Genomic DNA, 20254 nt, shown 5'->3' with positions numbered 1-20254 from the left:
CCTGGGACCCATGCACTGATCGGCCACCGTTGTGTGTGGCCTGTCCTGCCTGGCCTGCCCTGCTAACCTGAGGCGCTGCAGGCAAACTCACCGCCGCAGCCCGGCGCCGCCGTCATCTCCAGGGCCTCCGAGGGGTTCGGGGCCCCGCCATCGCCGTCGCGACCGGGGCGCCCCCGACGTGGGCCCAGCGGCTGGTTGTCCCTCGTGACGGCCCTCGGTAAGGAGAGGGCCGCCGGAGTCAAGAGTGGGCCGCGTTAGGCCCTGAGGCCGTCGTCCCGCATCACGTGACGGGGGCGTCCTCCTGGACTCCGCCCCCACCGCTCTCCCAGTGGATCTTGTGGCCGCGCCCCCGCAGGCCGCGCTGCCATTGGCGGCTGCGGGCACGCCTTTGCTGAGGCCTCCTCCAACCGGTCCCCGGGCCCCAGGAGCCATCGGAGGGCCCGGGACCGGCACCTCAAAAGCATGGGGCTCACCGGCCGCCCCCAGACCCGCCGGAGGCCCCACGAAGCCCTTCTCATCTCGGGCCCTGCCTCGAAGCCCCCCTCTCATCCCGGGCATCGCCGGGAAGCTCATACTGCTGGCGGGAGGGGCTCCAAGGAGAGCGAGCCCCCCGCCCTGCCGGAAACCCGCTGCAAGGGCCCTCACGAGGCCGAAGGAACAGGTAACCCCCGGGGAGGAGGGCGGAAGGCCAGAGGGAGGCCCTGAACTCGCCCCTCCCCCAGGGAAGACTATCGTTGGGCCCTGTTGGCCCCCACTTGCCCCAGGAATGGGGAATAATCCGGTCCAAGGCCATGTTGGCCTCTGCTCCATGATGTACGGGATATTGTGGGCCTAAGAAAATACTGTTTGCTAATGCTACCCAGGCTGCGTGGGATGTGTATTCCTGCCTGACAGAAAGTTTAATTCTTGCCTAATGAAATGATGATTAATTGCCTTAAATGACATGCTGAACCCTGATGAAATGCCATGTCTATCCTTGATGAAATGCTCTGATGAAATGACATGTTTATCCTTGATGAAATGCTCTGATGAAATGACATGTTATCCTTGATGAAATGCTCTGATGCAATAGAGATACCATGAGTATTGATTGCCCTGATTCCGATATAGATAAAAGCCATTTGAGTTTTACTCAAATTCATGGGCGTGGTGTCAATCATTGCGTGCGTTTCCTGTCTCAGTGGATGTGTGTGCTGTATGGTCACTTTACACCTAAGCTTTCGGGTGCCTGCCCGCTTGCGCCAAGCTACCCCCTGGGGAACTGGTGACCCCTGTTCCTACATTGGTGGCAGCGGTGGGATCAGGACCTGTGGCTATACAGCACCCTCCAGTGGGACGGTGGGCGCCGCAATTGGACGCCTATGGTGTATGCGAGCTGCATCAATTGACCCCCCCACTGTCTAAGTTGAGTGTGCGGAGTCCTGTTTTAACCCGATACTTTTGCCTACGTTCTAGTGTCTTTCCCTTTGATATCTGGGTCCCCACCTGTCAAAATGGAGTTCCAGCTAGCCAACCTTGAAGAGTATACAGTGGTGCAGCTGAGGGAATTCTGTCAGGGGATGGGGGTGCCTGTTGGGCGGAGAGCCAAAGGAGAGGAGCTCCGTGCAGCCTTAAGGGCATGGGTAAGGGCCCACCCAGAGGGGAGAGGGGATGGGGGACAGGAGGGGCAGGGCACACCGCAGGAGGCGGGCGCACAGGAAGAGCTAGACCTACTGCGTATTGATGTTACTGAAAACTTGCTACCAGGGAGACGTTCCGGGGCAGGCAGTAGTGTAGGGTCTAGGAGGAGTGCGTCGCCGGAAGAATATGAGGACAGGAGGGAGGAGAGGTACTTGATATGGGAGCTTGCCAAGCTGGACCACGAGAGGGAGAGAGAAAGGAAAGATAGGAGATTTGCAATGGAGGAGAAGAAGCTGGCGCACGAGCTTCAGCTTAAAGAGTTGGAGCTGCGAGCATTGCAGTTAGGCGCGCCAGGGAATGCTAATGGTGTCAGCGTACCAAAGGCTCTACATGAGCCTAAGTTTTATCCACCCAAAGTTGTGATCGCGAATTACACTGGGGGGGGGTGACATCGCCAAGTGGTTGGAGGCGTATGAGGTGGCCTTGACAGCCCATGGGGTGCCTGAAAGCTACTGGGGAGGTGGCCTGTACCGATACAAACCTCCCAATGTCAGGGACACCCTCCTGTACCTAGAGAAGGCAGACCAATTCAGGTATATCCCCTTAAAGGAGGCGCTACTTAAAAAGTTTGGCCTCAACCCAGAACGGTATCGCCAGAAGTTCTGTGGCAGCCATAAGCTGTCCACGCAAAATTGGGTAGATTTTTTTGACTATGTCCATAAGACTGTGGATGGTTGGGTGCGTGGCAGCGAGATGCATGATTATGAGGGCCTGTGCAATCTATTTTTGAGAGAGCACCTCTTGGATAAATGTTTTCCGGAGCTGCGCCAACATATGGTGGACCGCAAGCTGACTGATCCCCGTGAACTTGCGGAGGAGGCGGATATTTGGGTTAGCACCCGGGTGTCTCACAAGGGCTCCGGGGGAGATGGCCCGAAAGGCGGACAGGGTTTCCTCCAGAAGAGAGAGGGGGGAGATAAAAAGAAGGAGTTCTCACGAGGCCCACAAGCTAGCCAGTTTGGGAGAGGAGTAGGTACCCCACCTCAGTCCAGTTCCCCAAAGCCCACTTACCCTGACAAGAGTCAGCAGCCAAGAACTGTCCGTTGCAACGAATGTGGGGAGGTTGGACACTACAAGGGCGATCCTCAGTGTCGCAAGAGACCCCCAGCCCCCACAGGAGGTAAGAGCCCCGGGGTGGCTAGTGTAGCGCTGGGGATGGAGCTGCCCCTAGATAGGGAAGGGGAGTGGACAGGCCTGACCCTGGTTTCACTCGGGGATAGAGAGATGATCCCAGTGACGTCCTTACCATCCAACACTGCTAAGTACCAGCAGAGGGTGAAGGTTAACGGGGAGGAGGTGGAGGCTCTGAGGGACACAGGTGCCAGCATGACCACCGTAGTGAGGCGGCTGGTGTCCCCTGAGCAGGTGATCCCTGATGTGTTCCATCCGGCCATATTGGCTGACGGCAGTGTGAGTCACTATCCTGTGGCTCGAGTTCTCTTTGAGTGGGGAGGAGTTAAAGGCCCGTTGAGAGTTGCTGTGAGCCCTGCCTTGCCCGTGGAGTGTTTACTAAGAAACGATCTGGAACATACCGCCTGGAAGGAAGTAGAGTTTAGAGCCCACACTGAGATGCTGGGGTTACCAGGATGGACTGGCGTGGTCACGAGGTCCATGGCTGCCCGGCAAGGAACTCAACACGGGTTGGAGCCTGAGACAACGGCCCAACCCAATGCTGGTCACGAAGAGGAGAACGTTGTGAAGGACACGCCCTGTGTGAGGGATGGGGAGCCCGCGGAGGTACCCCCGGAGTCCGCGGAGGTGGATGTAGTTCCCGTGGGGGACTTGCCGACCCTTGCCAAGTGGCATGTGGAAGGAGGGCCTACCCAGGAGGAATTCTGTCGGGCGCAGTGAGAGTGCCCCACGCTTGACGGCATGCGGCGGCAGGCCGAAGCCCAAGCGACCAACCAAGAGACCAGCAGTTATCATGTGTACTGGGAGGATGGCCTCCTTTATAGTGAGCCTAAGGTTCCAGTGCATGGATCCTCGAGGGCCTTAGTGGTCCCCCAATGCTACCGGGCCTTCTTATTGGAATTGGCGCATGAAATACCCTTAGCTGGACACCTGGGTCAGGACAAAACCTTTGCGCGGTTGGTCCCGCATTTTTATTGGCCCAGGATGAGAGTTGCCTCTGACACCTACTGCAAGACCTGCAAGACTTGCCAGGCGAGTGGCAAGACAGGGACTAAGGTGAAGGTCCCTTTGGAACCGCTCCCGGTGGTCGGGACCCCTTTTGAGCGGGTCGGAATTGACATTGTTGGGCCGTTGGACCCTCCGACCTCTGCGGGACACCGGTTCATTTTGGTGTTAGTGGACCACGCCACTCGGTACCCGGAGGCTATTCCTCTGAGGACCATCACTGCACCTGTGGTGGCGTGGGCCATGATGGGGATTTTTACCCGAGTGGGATTCCCCAAGGTCGTGGTGTCAGATAGGGGCACGAACTTCATGTCGGCCTACATGCAGGCAATGTGGAAGGAGTGCGGAGTGATCTATCGGTTCTCCACTCCTTACCACCCCCAGACTAACGGGCTCGTAGAGCGCTTTAATAAGACTCTGAAGGGGATGATCCGGAGCCTGCCAGAGGACTTGAAGCGGAAGTGAGACGTCCTCCTCCCTTGCCTGCTGTTTTCGTACCGCGAGGTGCCGCAGAAGGGAGTCGGGTTCAGCCCTTTTGAGCTGCTCTATGGCCACCCCGTTAGGGGGCCCCTCAGCCTGGTGAAGGAGGGGTGGGAGAAGACTTCGAAGAAGCTTCCCCGTGATGTCGTCAGCTACATGCTGGCATTCCGCAGCCAGATGGCCAAGCTGTGGAAGGAAGCATCAGACAACCTGGAGGCTAGCCAAGCCGTCATGAAGGAGTGGTATGACCGCAACGCTCGGACGGTGGAGTTGGACGCTGGACAGAAGGTGTGGGTCATGGAGCCTGGGGAGCTTAGTGCCCTCCAGGACCGGTGGACTGGTCCGTACGAGATTGTGGAGCGACGAGGCCAGACTACCTATGTCGTTGATTTGAAGACCCCCCGACAGCCCCATCGGGTGCTCCACGTCAACCGCCTGAAGCCACACCATGAGTGATCTGAGCTTGCTCTCCTCATGGTGACGGATGGGAGCAAGGAGGAAGAGAGTGAGCCTCTTCCTGACCTTCTGGCGGCCCAGGAGAAGGACGGATCGGTGGAGGGAGTGGTCCTCTCCCCATCCTTGACCCCAGAGCAACAGAGGGAGGTGTTGGAGCAGTACGCCTCGTTGTTCTCCACCCCTGAGGGCCACTTTAAATTTAGGGTGATGCCCTTAGGGCTTAAGAATGCTCCGGCCACTTTCCAGCGGTTGGTGAACCAGGTGCTGACTGGCCTGGAGTGCTTCTCAGCGGCGTATCTGGATGACATAGCTGTCTTCAGTAGCACCTGGGAGGACCATCTGCAGCACCTCCAGGAGGTGCTACAGGCTCTGCAACGTGCTGGCCTGACCATCAAGGCTAGCAAGTGCCAGATTGGACAGGGATCTGTCGTCTACCTGGGACACCTGGTGGGCGGAGGTAAGGTGCAACCCCTCCAGGCCAAGATTGAGACCATCATGGCCTGGGAGCCCCCCAAAATCCAAACTGGGGTCCGAGCTTTCCTCGGCCTCACTGGATATTACCGCCGGTTTGTCAAGGGGTATGGTACCATCGTAGCCCCCTTGACTGAGTTGACGTCCAAGAAGCAGCCACGAAAAGTGATCTGGACGGCTGCTTGCCAAGAGGCATTCGAAACCCTGAAGCACGCGATGTGCACCGCTCTGGTGCTTGCAACACCTGACTTCACGAAGGAATTCATTGTGCAGACGGACGCCTCTGGGCACGGCATAGGCGCTGTCCTTTCGCAACTGAACAACGACGGCCAAGACCAACCTGTGGCCTTTATCTCTAGAAGACTCCTCCCTCGGGAACAACGGTGGCGTACCATCGAGCGAGAAGCCTTCGCTGTGGTCGGGGCTCTGAAGAAGTTGAGGCCATACCTTTTTGGCTCTCACTTCCTGATTCAGACAGACCACCGACCCCTTCGCTGGCTCATGCAGATGAGAGGCGAAAATCCCAAGTTACTAAGGTGGTCCATTTCCCTACAGGGGATGGACTTTCGGGTGGAACATCGGCCCGGAGTTGACCACGCCAATGCTGACAGTCTCTCCAGATTTTTCCGCCTTAGCGACGAGAACTCCCTAGAGGTTGGGTAGCTCTCCCCACTTTTGGCTGGGGGGGACGCGTGTTAGACCTGTCAGCCCTAGGGTGGTCTTTCCCTGTTTTTTTTGGCCCTTGCCTCATTTTTCCCACCCTCTTTTTTGTTGGCCTTAGGTCTCCGAGCGCCTTCCCATTGCTAATCAATGCTAAGGTGCAGGTGCTCTCTTCTCCCAACATGGCTGCCACAGGACCCTGCTACTGCAGAGTGGTCTTTTTAGTAGCACCTTAGTCGCCAGGAGCTGGCTGGGACCCTAAAACATTGTTGCCACACCAGCTGCCTTTTTCTCCCATAGTTAGAGTAGGGAAGCTCCTGGAACCTTCCAGAACAGGGGAGGGGTCTGCTTTTTGCTGCCTGAGAGTGGTCACCTGACCTGGGCATATATAAGGGAAGGCGGGAAACTTTTTAGTCAGTTGGGGTGACGCTGACTTGGGGGAACCTATGCAGGAGACTTAGGCGGTAGGGCCTAGTCAGGGACCTATACCACTGGGAGTGACAGGACTTAGGTGCTGCCTTCCAAGTTGTGTGAGGAACACTGGACTAGCCCACTGATCTGGCCCGGCGGGAGGGGAACCCAGGGACGACCTGCAGTGACTGACTACCCTGCCTTCAGCCACCAGCTCAACCCCCCTCCCTCAAGAAACCATCTACTAAGGGTGCAGGAACCATCAAGCGCCGAGAAGACCCTATAACTTCCCACAGGACTACTGGGGGATCAACCAGGTATTGGCGCTGTGTCACCCCTTCGCTCCCTGACTCCACCTGGGACCCCTGCACTGATCGGCCACCGTCGTGTGTGGCCTGTCCTGCCTGGCCTGCCCTGCTAACCTGAGGCGCTGCAGGCAAACTCACCGCCGCAGCCCGGCGCCGCCGTCATCTCCAGGGCCTCCGAGGGGTTCGGGGCCCCGCCATCGACCCTGACGTGGGCCCAGCGGCTGGTTGTCCCTCGCGACGGCCCTCGGTAAGGAGAGGGCCACCGGAATCAAGAGTGGGCCGCGTTAGGCCCTGAGGCCGTCGTCCCGCATCACGTGACGAGGGCGTCCTCCTGGACTCCGCCCCCGCTGCTCTCCCAGTGGATCTTGTGGCCGCGCCCCCGCAGGCCGCGCTGCCGTTGGCAGCTGCGGGCGCGCTTTTGCTGAGCCCTCCTCCAACCGGTCCCCGGGCCCCAGGAGCCATCGGAGGGCCCGGCACCTGAACAGCACGGGGCTCACCGGCCACCGCCAGAGCCGCCGGAGTCCCCACGAAGCCCTTCTCATCTCGGGCCCTACCTCGAAGCCCCCCTCTCATCCCGGGCATCGCCGGGAAGCTCACACTGCTGGCGGAAGGGGCTCCAAGGAGAGCGACCCCCCCCGCCCTTCCGGAAACCCGCTGCAAGGGCCCTCACGAGGCCGAAGGAACAGGTAACCCCCGGGGAGGAGGGCGGAAGGCCTGAGGGAGGCCCTGAACTCGCCCCTACCCCGGGGAAGACTATTGTTGGGCCCTGTTGGCCCCCACTTGTCCCAGGAACGGGGAATAATCCGGTCCAAGGCCATGTTGGCCCCTGCTCCATGTTGTACGGGATATTGTGGGCCTGAGAAAATACTGTTTGCTAATGCTACCCAGGCTGCGTGGGATGTGTATTCCTGCCTGACAGAAAGTTTAATTCTTGCCTAATGAAATGATGATTAATTGCCTTAAATGACATGCTGAACCCTGATGAAATGCCATGTCTATCCTTGATGAAATGCTCTGATGAAATGCCATGTCTATCCTTGATGAAATGCTCTGATGAAATGACATGTTTATCCTTGATGAAATGCTCTGATGAAATGACATGTTATCCTTGATGAAATGCTCTGATGAAATGACATGTTATCCTTGATGAAATGCTCTGATTCATAGAGATACCGTGAGTATTGATTGCCCTGATTCCGATATAGATAAAATCCATTTTATTTTTACTCAAATTCACGGGCGTGGTGTCAATCATTGCGTGCGTTTCCTGTCTCAGTGGATGTGTGTGTTGTATGGTCACTTTACAACTAAGCTTTCGGGTGCCTGCCCGCTCGCGCCAAGCTACCCCCTGGGGAACTGGTGACCCCAGTTCCTACAAAAGGGAATTATTTTTCCCATTATTTTAGAAGGCCTGGCAGCTGCCATTCATCGCAGGGCTGTTACATTTTTATAACCTGCTTTTACTCAAGTTTAAAGTCGTTTTTTTTTTATTTTACAACTCCAAGTGGACAAAAAAGTGAATAAAAAAGTAATCAAAATGGCATGCACGTGGCATGCCTTATGAGTGCATATCTCACCAGGCTGTGCCATCATAGCATGCATATGCCACCATGCTGGGCCATCAATGCACATACACGAGTAAAGTTTCTGATGTCTTTTGCGACCCCTGTCATGTCCTTGCAACCCTTGGCATCTGAGGGGGTCAATAGGACAAAATGAGAAAGCATGCTAGGCGTATTCCTTCAGAAATATGGCCTTGCTGTTCAATTAATTCACACAGAGGATGTGGCCTAACGGCCAGAGCTGCTGACTTTGGACCTAGGGAACTTGGTTCTAGTCTTGGCATCGGCTCAACATCCGGTTACTCTGAACAAATCATTAAATATTCTGGTGCCTACCAAAAAAACCAAGCATTTGCAATGCAATAGGTCTCGCATTTACGCGAGTTTGAGCTATTCGCATTGTAAAGGACAATGTCTTTTATTTATGTTTTGGTTTTTAAAACATCATTAAAAGGCATAGTCATTTGCAATGCTAATAGCTTAAACTCTCGCAAATGCAAGACCTATTGCATTGCAAGTGCTTGTTCTCTTAACAATATATCTGATCTAAACCTTAAAATCTCACTCCACAGCCTGGGCTCAATCACACGCGTGGTCTCTGCAGAAATAAGGTTACCCCGGAATCACTTCTGGAGGCACCAACACTCTCTGAGAGTGGAGCTCATTCAATGATAGGTCCCTGGACACAGCTAAATGCACAGCTAAAAACAGAGGCCCTAATTTACGGAATTTTGTCATAGGGCACACAGCAAGTCACCTTGCTGCGCTGCCCTACACCAGCGTGAAAGGGCAGGAATGCACCGTATTTATGCAATACAGTGCATTCCTGTGCTTTCTCCCTGTGGTGGGGCCGTTTCGGCAGCCTAGCGCCAACACAAGCCCCATAGACCCGATCTTGTTGGCAGGATTGTCTTTGTGCAGGAAGGGGCACCTTTCCAGCACAGGAACAATCCTACAAGGCGTTTTCCACCTTTTATGTGGGCTGCATAGTGTAGCACGCATACGAAAAGGAAAAAACGAGGAGAAATAAAGATATTTCTCCTAGTTACGCCTCACCTTGGGAGGCATAAGGATTTGGCGCTTCCACATGATTTTGTAAATCTAGGGCAGCATCAAAATTCATGGGTGTTGAATGGAAACAACCACCGCAACGCCCAAGGAACGCTTCCCAAGTGCAGAGTAGGGTGAATCAGTGATTTGAGTTGCCTTGCCTTACTCCATATCTAGGATGCCACTCAAAGCCACACAGGGTGTCTTTACGTGGCTTCATAAATTTGATTCAGAGCCCTGCGTCACGCATGTCTCACTTTTAACTGGTTCAAAAGTGATACAAGGGTTTCATAAATAACCCCCAGAAGGTTTTGAGAGTTCTCAATGCCATATTATGCCACTTGTACCCCATGATGCCCCCATGTACCCAATGGCCCCATTCACTCGTTCACTTACTTACAGGAGGAAGACCCCGCACTTGTGGTTACGCAGTTGTCGGTGTGCCGCCCACGCCTCCACCCTCATGCGCCTTGGGAAGATGCCTTCGGACTGGAAGAGTTCCGCCACATCCCGCGGGAGCATGATGTTCACACTGTGGTGAGTACCTATGTTCTCTCTGCACAAATGAAAGAAAAAACATTCACCATTTTGGATGACACACCAAAATGAACAATTTTCTTTAAATATTAGGTAGCTGTGCATAAGGCTTGGGTGTCTGAGCTCCTGGGCTCCCACCAGTCTTCTACTTTGAAGTCTGGTAACTTTTTTAAAACTTTCAAGTCTCAGACATCTTGAGTCAATTGTTTGGTTTGCTAGCAAACGTTGCCTATGCCTTGACATACCTTGAGTAACCACAAAATCAGATTGTTGGTGTTCTTGTATGAGAAAGAAGAGGCCACGTTCACTCTTTTGCTTCCGGGTGGAGGAGCGCTCTGTCTACAAACTGCTACTAAAGTTGATTAAGTGACCAACCCCCCAGGGTGTACTATTCGCTGCAGTTTTGGGATCCCACATGCTCTACCAGGTACCACGAATACATGGTATGGCTGAACATATATGGGGGAATGCAGATGAAGACAGAGGTTCCCTGCATCAGTGTCCATGGACCAGCCCCTGGTGCTTGAGGGTTAACGACGACGAGGGCTCACCTGTAGGGTTGTGTGACCATGTGCAGTAAGACCCTTGTGGTCCTCGGTGGACTCCTCACAAAGTTACGTAATCAGTTGGGAGGCATTTGGGTGTGATCAATAAAGTTTATAACACAGTACGTTCAGTTAACGGTAGCATGCCGAAGAATAAATACGTGTTACAGAGCGAGGTGTGTGGGGTGGTCATTTGTGTCCTCCAGAGCTGGGGTGGACACAACATCCTCATGTCTGGTTTCAGCCCAGAATGTGCCCTGCCCTAGCACCGAGACAGTTCTTATTGAGAGCAATGCCCTGTCCTGCCCAGAAACGGCTTCACTCAGGAGGGCCATTTGGCCTGTGGTCCCTCACTGAACATTTCAGTGAGCATTTCCCGACACCCTCTGTCCAATGTAGGAACAATTTGAAGAAGCCTGGAGAATAATACCACCTTCGAGTGGTTGGCAGGAGACCTAGAAGTGTAATGTGTCACAGTTTGGGATTCTGGCCTCCCACCCTCAGTGTCTACAGATTCCCATCAGGACACTGGAGCCGCCTCCCCTTACTCCCGCAGCCACTGGAGCCACCTCCCCTTCCTCCTGCAGCCACTGCAGCCGCCTCCCCTTCCTCCTGCAGCCACCTCCTCCTCCTCCTGCAGCAACAAGAGCCCCCTCCCCTTCCTCCTGCAGCCACTGGAGCCGCCTCCTCTTCCTCCTGCAGCCACTGGAGCCGCCTCCCCTTCCTCCTGCAGCCACTGGAGCCACCTCCCCTTCCTCCTGCAACCACTAGAGCTGCCTCCCCTTCCTCCTTCCTCCTGCAGCCGCCTCCTCCTCCTCCTCCTGCAGCAACAAGAGCCGCCTCCCCTTCACCTGCTGGTGAACCTGCACTGTCTCTTCCACTTTCACCTGCTGGAGAATCTGCACTGTCTCTTTCACCTTCACCTGCTGGTGAATCTGCACTGTCTCTTTCACCTTCACCTGCTGGTGAATCTGCACTGTCTCTTCCACCTTCACTTTGCTGGTGAACCTGCATGGCCTCTTCCACCCGCACCTGCTGGTGAGCCTGCACTGCCTCTGCCATCTTCAACTGCTGGTGAATCTGCGCTGTCTCTTCCACCTACACCTCATGGTGAGCTCGCAATGCCTCTTCCTCATTCACTTGCTGGTGAACCTGCACTTTCTCTTCCACCTTCACCTGTTGATAAATCTGCACTGCCTCTTCCACCTTCACCTCCTGGTGAACCTGCACTTTCTCTTCCACCTACACCTGCTGGTGAACCTGCACTGTCTCTTCCACCTTCAACTGCTAGTGAGCCTACACTGCCTCTTCCACCTTCACCTGCTGGTGACCCGGCACTGCCTCTTCCACCTTCACCTGCTAGGGAGCCTGCACTGTCACCTCTTCCTGCACCTGCTGGTGAAACTGCACAGTCTCTTCCGCCTTCACCTGCTGATGAGCCAGCACTGCCTCTTCCCCCTTCACCTGATGGTGAGCCTGCACTGCCTCCTGCTGGTGAGCCTACACTGCCTCTTCCACCTTCACCTGCTGGTGATCCTACACTGTCTCTTTCATTTACACCTGTTGGTGACCCTGCACTGCCTCTTCCACCTTCACCTGATGGTGAGGCTGCACTGCCTCTTACACCTTCACCGGCTAGTGAGCCTGCAATGATTTTCACCTACACCTGCTGGTGATCCTGCACTGCCTCTTCTACCTTCACCTCCTGGTGAACCTGCACTTTCTCTTCCACCTACACCTGCTGGTGAACCTGCACTGTCTCTTCCACCTTCACTTGGTAGTGAGCCTGCACTGCCTCTTCCACCTTCACCTTCTGGTGAGCCCGCACTGCCTCTTCCACCTTCACCTGCTAGGGAGCCTGCACTGTCACCTCCTCCTGCACCTGCTGGTGAAACTGCACTGTCTCTTCCACCTTCACCTGCTGATGAGCCAGCACTGCCTTTTCCACCTTCACCTGATGGTGAACCTGCACTGCCTCCTGCTGGTGATCCTGCACTGCCACTTCTACTTTCACCTCCTGGTGAACATGCACTTTCTTTTCCACCTTCACCTGCTGGTGAGCCGGCACTGCCTCTTCCACCTTCATCTGCTAGTGAGCCTGCACTGTCACCTCCTCCTGCATCTGCTGGTGATACTGCACTGCCTCTTCCACATTAACCTGCTGATGAGCCAGCACTGCCTCTTCCACCTTCACCTGATGGTGAACTTGCTCTTCCACCTTCACCTGCTGGTGAACCTGCACTGCCTCTTTCTCATTCACCTGCTGATGAGCCTGCATTGCCTCTTCCACCTTCACCTGATGGTGAACCTGCACTGCCTCTTCCACCTTCATCTGCTGGTGAGCCTGCACTGCCTCTTCCACCTTCACCTGCTGGTCAGCCGGCACTGCCTCTTCCACCTTCATCTGCTAGTGAGCCTGCACTGTCACCTCCTCCTGCATCTGCTGGTGATACTGCACTGCCTCTTCCACATTAACCTGCTGATGAGCCAGCACTGCCTCTTCCACCTTCACCTGATGGTGAGCTTGCTGGTGAGCCTACACTACCTCTTTCACCTTCACCTGCTGGTGAACCTGCACTGCCTCTTTCTCATTCACCTGCTGATGAGCCTGCATTGCCTCTTCCACCTTCACCTGATGGTGAACCTGCACTGCCTCTTCCACCTTCACCTGCTGGTGAGCCTGCACTGCCTCTTCCACCTTCACCTGCTGGTGAACCAGCACTGTCTCTTCCACCTTCACCTCCTGGTGAGCCCGCACTGTCTCTTTCATCTTCACCTGCTGGTGAGCCTGCACTGCCTCTTCCACCTTCACCTGCTGGTGAACCTGCACTTCCTCTTCCATCTGCACCTGCTGGTGAGCCTGCACTGTCTCTTTCACCTTCACCTGCTGGTGAGCCTGCACTGTCTCTTTCACCTTCACCTGCTGGTGAGCCTGCACTGTCTCTTCCACCTTCACCTGCTGGTGAGCCTGCACTGCCTCTCCCACCTTCACCTGCTGGTGAGCCTGCAGGTGTTTTTCACCTTCACCTGCTGGTGAGACTGCACTGTCTCTTTCACCTCCACCTGCTTTTGAGCCCGCACTGCCTCTTTCATCTTCACCTGCTGGTGAGCCTGCACTGCCTCTTCCATCTTCACCTGCTGGTGAGCCTGCACTGCCTCTTCCATCTTCACCTGCTGGTGAGCCTGAACTGCCTCTTCCACCTTCATCTGCTGGTGAATCTGTACTGTCTCTTACACCTCCACCTGCTGGTGAGCCTGCACGTGTCTTCCACCTTCACCTGCTGGTGAGACTGCACATGTCTTCCACCTTCACCTGCTGGTGAGACTGCACTGTCTCTTTCACCTTCACCTGCTAGTGAGCCTGCACTGCCTCTTTCATCTTCACCTGCTGGTGAGCCCGCACTGCCTCTTTCATCTTTACCTGCTGATGAGTCTGCACTGCCTCTTCCACCGTCACCTGCTGGCGAGGCTGCACTATCTCTTCCACCGTCACCTGCTGGTGAGGCTGCACTGCCTCTTCCACCTTCACTTGCTGGTGAGCCTGCACTGTCTCTTACACCTTCACCTGCTGGTGAATCTGCACTGTCTCTTCCACCTTCACCTGCTGGTGAGCCTGCACTGTCTCTTCCACTGTCACCTGCTGGTGAGGCTGCACTGCCTTTTCCACCTTCACCTGCTGGTGAGCCTGCACTGTCTCTTACACCTTCACCTGCTGGTGAATCTGCACTGTCTCTTCCACCTTCACCTGCTGGTGAGCCTGCACTGTCTCTTCCACCTTCACCTGCTGGTGAGGCTGCACTGTCTCTTCCACCGTCACCTGCTGGTGAGCCTGCACTGCCTCTTTCACCTTCACCTGCTGGTGAATCTGCACTGTCTCTTCCACCTTCACCTGCTGGTGAGGCTGCACTGCCTCTTCCACTGTCACCTGCCAGTGAGGCTGCACTGTCTCTTCAAATGTCACCTGCTGGTGAACCTGCACTGCCTCTTCCACCTTCACCTGCTGGTGAATCTGCACTGCCTCTTCCACTGTCACCTGCTGGTGAGGCTGCACTGGCTCTTTCATTTGCACCTGCTGGTGACCCTGCACTGCCTCTTCCACCTTCACCTGATGGTGACCCTGCACTGCCTCTTCCACCTTCACCGGCTGGTGAGCCTGCAATGATTTTCACCTACTCCTGCTGGTGATCCTGCACTGCCTCTTCTACCTTCACCTGCTGGTGAACCTGCACTGCCTCTTCCACCTTTACCTGCTGGTGAGCCTGCACTGTCTCTTCCACCTTCACCTGCTGGTGAATCTGCACTGTCTCTGCCACCTTCACCTGCTGGTGAGGCTGCACTGCCTCTTCCACTGTCACCTGCTGGTGAGCTTGCACTGTCTCTTCCACTGTCACCTGCTGGTGAGGCTGCACTGTCTCTTCAAATGTCACCTGATGGTGAACCTGCACTGTCTCTTCCACCGTCACTTGCTGGTGAGGCTGCACTGCCTCTTCCACCTTCACCTGCTGGTGAATCTGCACTGCCTCTTCCACCTTCACCTGCTGGTGAGCCTGCACTGCCTCTTTCATCTTTACCTGCTGATGAGTCTGCACTGCCTCTTCCACCTTCACCTGCTGGTGAGCCTGCACTGTCTCTTACACCTTCACCTGCTGGTGAGCCTGCACTGCCTCTTCCACCTTCACCTGCTGGTGAGGCTGCACTGCCTCTTCCACCTTCACCTGCTGGTGAGCCTGCACTGTCTCTTACACCTTCACCTGCTGGTGAATCTGCACTGTCTCTTCCACCTTCACCTGCTGGTGAGCCTGCACTGTCTCTTCCACCTTCACCTGCTGGTGAGGCTGCACTGTCTCTTCCGCCGTCACCTGCTGGTGAGCCTGCACTGCCTCTTTCACCTTCACCTGCTGGTGAATCTGCACTGTCTCTTCCACCTTCACCTGCTGGTGAGGCTGCACTGCCTCTTACACCTTCACCTGCTGGTGAATCTGCACTGTCTCTTCAAATGTCACCTGCTGGTGAACCTGCACTGTCTCTTCCACCGTCACTTGCTGGTGAGGCTGCACTGCCTCTTCCACCTTCACCTGCTGGTGAATCTGCACTGCCTCTTCCACTGTCACCTGCTGGTGAGGCTGCACTGTCTCTTTCATTTGCACCTGCTGGTGACCCTGCACTGCCTGTTCCGCCTTCACCTGATGGTGAGCCTGCACTGCCTCTTCCACCTTCACCGGCTGGTGAGCCTGCAATGATTTTCACCTACACCTGCTGGTGATCCTGCACTGCCTCTTCTACCATCACCTGCTGGTGAACCTGCAGTGCCTCTTCCACCTTCACCTGCTGGTGAGCCTGCACTGCCTCTTCCACCTTCACCTGCTGGTGAACCTGCACTGTCTCTTCCACCTTCACCTCCTTGTAAGCCTGCACTGTCTCTTTCATCTTCACCTGCTGGTGACCCTGCACTGCCTCTTCCACCTTCACCTGCTGGTGAACCTGCACTGCCTCTTCCATCTGCACCTGCTGGTGAGCCTGCACTGCCTCTTTCACCTTCACCTGCTGGTGAGCCTGCACTGTGTCTTTCATCTTTACCTGCTGGTGAGCCTGCACTGCCTCTTTCACCTTCACCTGCTGGTGAGCCTGCACTGTCTCTTCCACCTTCACCTGCTGGTGAGGCTGCACTGCCTCTTCCACCTTCACCTGCTGGTGAGCCTGCACTGTCTCTTACACCTTCACCTGCTGGCGAATCTGCACTGTCTCTTCCACCTTCACCTGCTGGTGAGCCTGCACTGTCTCTTACACCTTCACCTGCTGGCGAATCTGCACTGTCTCTTCCACCTTCACCTGCTGGTGAGGCTGCACTGTCTCTTCCACCGTCACCTGCTGGTGAGCCTGCACTGCCTCTTCCACCTTCACCTGCTGGTGAGCCTGCACTGCCTCTTTCACCTTCACCTGCTGGTGAGCCTGCACTGCCTCTTTCATCTTTACCTGCTGATGAGTCTGCACTGCCTCTTCCACCTTCACCTGCTGGTGAGCCTGCACTGTCTCTTACACCTTCACCTGCTGGTGAGCCTGCACTGCCTCTTCCACCTTCACCTGCTGGTGAGCCAGCACTGTTTCTTCCATTTGCACCTACTGGTGAGCCACTACCTGCACCCTCAACTCCACTGGCCTGCTCACCTTGGTTCTATGGATGGTATATGGAGGAGTGGTCCCTCCCCTTAGCTCTCACCTGCAGTAACTCCCCCACTTGTGGATGGGCCCTGCTGACGACCTTAACCCCTCCTGCCCCTCCCATCAGCCTCACCCTGCAGCCACCCCACTCCCCAGTATAGAGACCTTGTTGTTGTTCCCCTCCTCTTATCCTCAACCCCTCTCCTCACGCAGCACTGACCCTGCTCCCCTGTGCATAGGCCCTCTTGATGTTCTCCACTCCTCTTATCCTCAGTCCCTTTCCTCAGCCCTCACACTGCAGTGACACCGCTCCCCTGTGCATAGGCCCTCTTGTTGTTCTCCACTCCTCCTATCCTCAGCCCCTCTCCTCAACCCTCACACCGCAGTGACCCCGCTCCCCTGTGCATAGACCCTCTTGTTGTTCTCCACTCCTCTTATCCTCAGTCCCTTTCCTCAGCCCTCACACTGCAGTGACCCCGCTCCCCTGTGCATAGGCCCTCTTGATGTTCTCCACTCCTCTTATCCTCAGTCCCTTTCCTCAGCCCTCACACCGCAGTGACCCCTCTCCCCTCTGCATAGGCCCTCTTGTTGATCTCCACTCCTCTTATCCTCAGTCCCTTTCCTCAACCCTCACACCGCAGTGACCCCGCTCCCCTGTGCATAGACCCTCTTGTTGTTCTCCACTCCTCCTATCCTCAGCCCCTCTCCTCAACCCTCACACCGCAGTGACCCCTCTCCCCTCTGCATAGGCCCTCTTGTTGTTCTCCACTCCTCTTTTTTTTTTTTTTAACTCTTTTTATTGGCATTTGTAATAAAAACATTGCATACATTATCACAATTGGAAATGCAGTAGGTGTGGGCCCGTGAACAGGAGTGTACAGACACTTCATTTGTGGTCAGCGGGACTCGCAGGCCTAGGGTGTTATGATCCCCGCTTTGTCTCTGAGTTATAAACAGGCTACCGATGCCTGTGCCTGGGCCCAACCCACTAGTGTGCACTATGGACGCCGCACCATGCGGGGGCTACTAAGTGTATCTATATCCCCTTTGTGGTGTATCACGTAGGTCATAGCAGTGCAGCCACCTGGTAACTGTTAACAAACTGGGGGTATGTAAACTGGGGAGTGCACCATATCTTGAAGTAGAAGCAGTGTGAGTCTGGCGTCCTGTTCTCCACTCCTCTTATCCTCAGTCTCTCTCCTCAGCCCTCACACTGCATTGACCCCCTCCCTGTGCATAGACCCTCTTGTTGTTCTCCACTCCTCTTATCCTCAGTCTCTCTCCTCAGCCCTCACACCGCAGTGACCCTCTCCCTGTGCATAGGCCCTCTTGTTCTCCACTCCTCTTATCATCAGTCCCTCTCCTCAGCCCTCACACCGCAGTGACCCCCTCCCTGTGCATAGGCCCTCTTGTTCTCCACCTCTCTTATCCTCAGTCTCTCTCCTCTGCCCTCACACCACAGTGACCCCCTCCCTGTGCATAGGCCCTCTTGTTCTCCACTCCTCTTATCCTCAGTCTCTCTCCTCAACCCTCACACCGCAGTGACCCCCTCCCTGTGCATAAGACCTCTTGCTCTCCACTCCTCTTATCATCAGTCTCTCTCCTCAACCCTCACACCGCAGTGACACAATCCCTGTGCATAGGTCCTCTTGTTCTCCACCTCTCTTATCCTCAGTCTCTCTCCTCAGCCCTCACACCGCAGTGACCCCGCTCCCTGTGCATAGACCCTCTTGTTGTTCTCCACTCCCCTTATCCTCAGTCTCTCTTCTCAGCCCTCACACCGCAGTGACCCCTCTCCCCTGTGCATAGACCCTCTTGTTGTTCTCCACTCCCCTTATCCTCAGTCTCTCTTCTCAGCCCTCACACCACAGTGACCCCGCTCCCCTGTACATAGACCCTCTTGTTGTTCTCCACTCCTCTTATCCTCAGTCTCTCTCTTCAGCCCTCACACCGCAGTGACCCAGCTCTCCTGTGCATAGACCCTGTTGTTGTTCTCCACTCCTCTTACCCTCAGTCTCTCTCCTCAACCCTCACACCGCAGTGACCCCCTCCCTGTGCATAGGCCCTCTTGTTCTCCACTCCTCTTATCATCAGTCTCTCTCCTCAGCCTTCACACCGCTGTGACACAATCCCTGTGCATAGGTCCTCTTGTTCTCCACCTCTCTTATCCTCAGTCTCTCTCCTCAGCCCTCACACCGCAGTGACCCCTCTCCCCGTGCATAGACTCTGTTGTTGTTCTCCACTCCTCTTATCCTCAGTCTCTCTCTTCAGCCCTCACACCGCATTGACCCCCTCCCTGTGCATAGACCCTCTTGTTGTTCTCCACTCCTCTTAACCTCAGTCTCTCTCCTCAGCCCTCACACCGCAGTGACCCCCTCCCTGTGCATAGGCCCTCTTGTTCTCCACTCATCATCAGCCCCTCTCCTCTGCCCTCACACCGCAGTGAGCCCTCTCCCCTGTGCATAGACCCTCTTGTTGTTCTCCACTCCTCTTATCCTCAGTCTCTCTCCTCTGCCCTCACACCACAGTGACCCCCTCCCTGTGCATAGGCCCTCTTGTTCTCCACTCCTCTTATCCTCAGTCTCTCTCCTCAGCCTTCACACCGCAGTGACCCCCTCCCTGTGCATAGGCCCTCTTGTTCTCCACTCCTCTTATCCTCAGTTTCTCTCCTCAGCCCTCACACCGCAGTGACCCACTCCCTGTGCAGCATAGGTCCTCTTTTTCTCCACCTCTCTTATCCTCAGTCTCTCTCCTCAGCCCTCACACCGCAGTGACCCCATCCCTGTGCATAGGCCCTCTTGTTCTCCTCTTCTCTTATCCTCAGTCTCTCTCCTCAGCCCTCACACCGCAGTGACCCCGCTCCCTGTGCATAGGACCTCTTGTTCTCCACTCCTCTTATCATCAGTCCCTCTCCTCAACCCTCACACCGCAGTGACCCCATCCCTGTGCATAGGTCCTCTTGTTCTCCACTTCTCTTATCCTCAGTCTCTCTCCTCAGTCCTCACACCGCAGTGACCCCACACCCCAGTACATAGACTCTGTTGTTGTTCTCCACTCCTCTTATCCTCAGTCTCTCTCCTCAGCCATCACACCGCAGTGACCCAGCTCCCCTGTGCATAGACCCTCTTGTTGTTCTCCACTCCCCTTATCCTCAGTCTCTCTTCTCAGCCCTCACACCGCAGTGACCCCTCTCCCCTGTGCATAGAGCCTCTTGTTGTTCTCCACTCCCCTTATCCTCAGTCTCTCTCCTCAGCCCTCACACCGCAGTGACCCCGGTCCCTGTGCATAGGCCCTCTTGTTGTTCTCCACTCCTCTTATCCTCAGTCTCTCTCCTCAGCCCTTACACCACAGTGACCCCGCTCCCCTGTGCATAGACCCTCTTGTTGTTCTCCACTCCTCTTATCCTCAGTCTCTCTCGTCAGCCCTCACACCGCAGTGACCCCCTCCCTGTGAATAGGCCCTCTTGTTCTCCACTCCTCTTATCCTCAGTCTCTCTCCTCAGCCCCCACACCGCAGTGACCCCATCCCTGTGCATAGGTACTCTTGTTCTCCACTCCTCTTATCCTCAGTCTCTCTCCTCAGCCCTCACACCGAAGTGACACCGCTCCCCTGTGCATAGACTCTGTTGTTGTTCTCCACTTCTCTTATCCTCAGTCTCTCTCCTCAGCCCTCACACCGCAGTGACCCCCTCCCTGTGGATAGGCCCTCTTGTTGTTCTCCACTCCTCTTATCTTCAGTCTCTCTCTTCAGCCCTCACACCGCAGTGACCCTCCTCCCTGTGCATAGAACCTCTTGTTGT

The 20254-nt window shown here is 55.5% G+C and overlaps 1 protein-coding gene across 1 annotated transcript in view; it reads right to left on the bottom strand.

The window, feature by feature from the left end:
• The window catches only part of LOC146830113 (cytochrome P450 11B, mitochondrial-like), a 146972-nt gene that overhangs the window by 110981 nt on the left and 15737 nt on the right, over window positions 1-20254 (bottom strand). The window contains exon 2 of the mRNA XM_085604014.1: window positions 9615-9770. Coding sequence (XP_085460140.1) covers window positions 9615-9770 — 156 coding nt within the window. The remainder of the gene's footprint in view (window positions 1-9614; window positions 9771-20254) is intronic.

Source organism: Triturus cristatus, chromosome 5_1 (assembly GCF_964204655.1).
Source record: "Triturus cristatus chromosome 5_1, aTriCri1.1, whole genome shotgun sequence".
Classification (NCBI taxonomy): Eukaryota; Metazoa; Chordata; class Amphibia; order Caudata; family Salamandridae; genus Triturus; species Triturus cristatus.
This window is presented reverse-complemented; position numbering and strand designations above follow the sequence as displayed.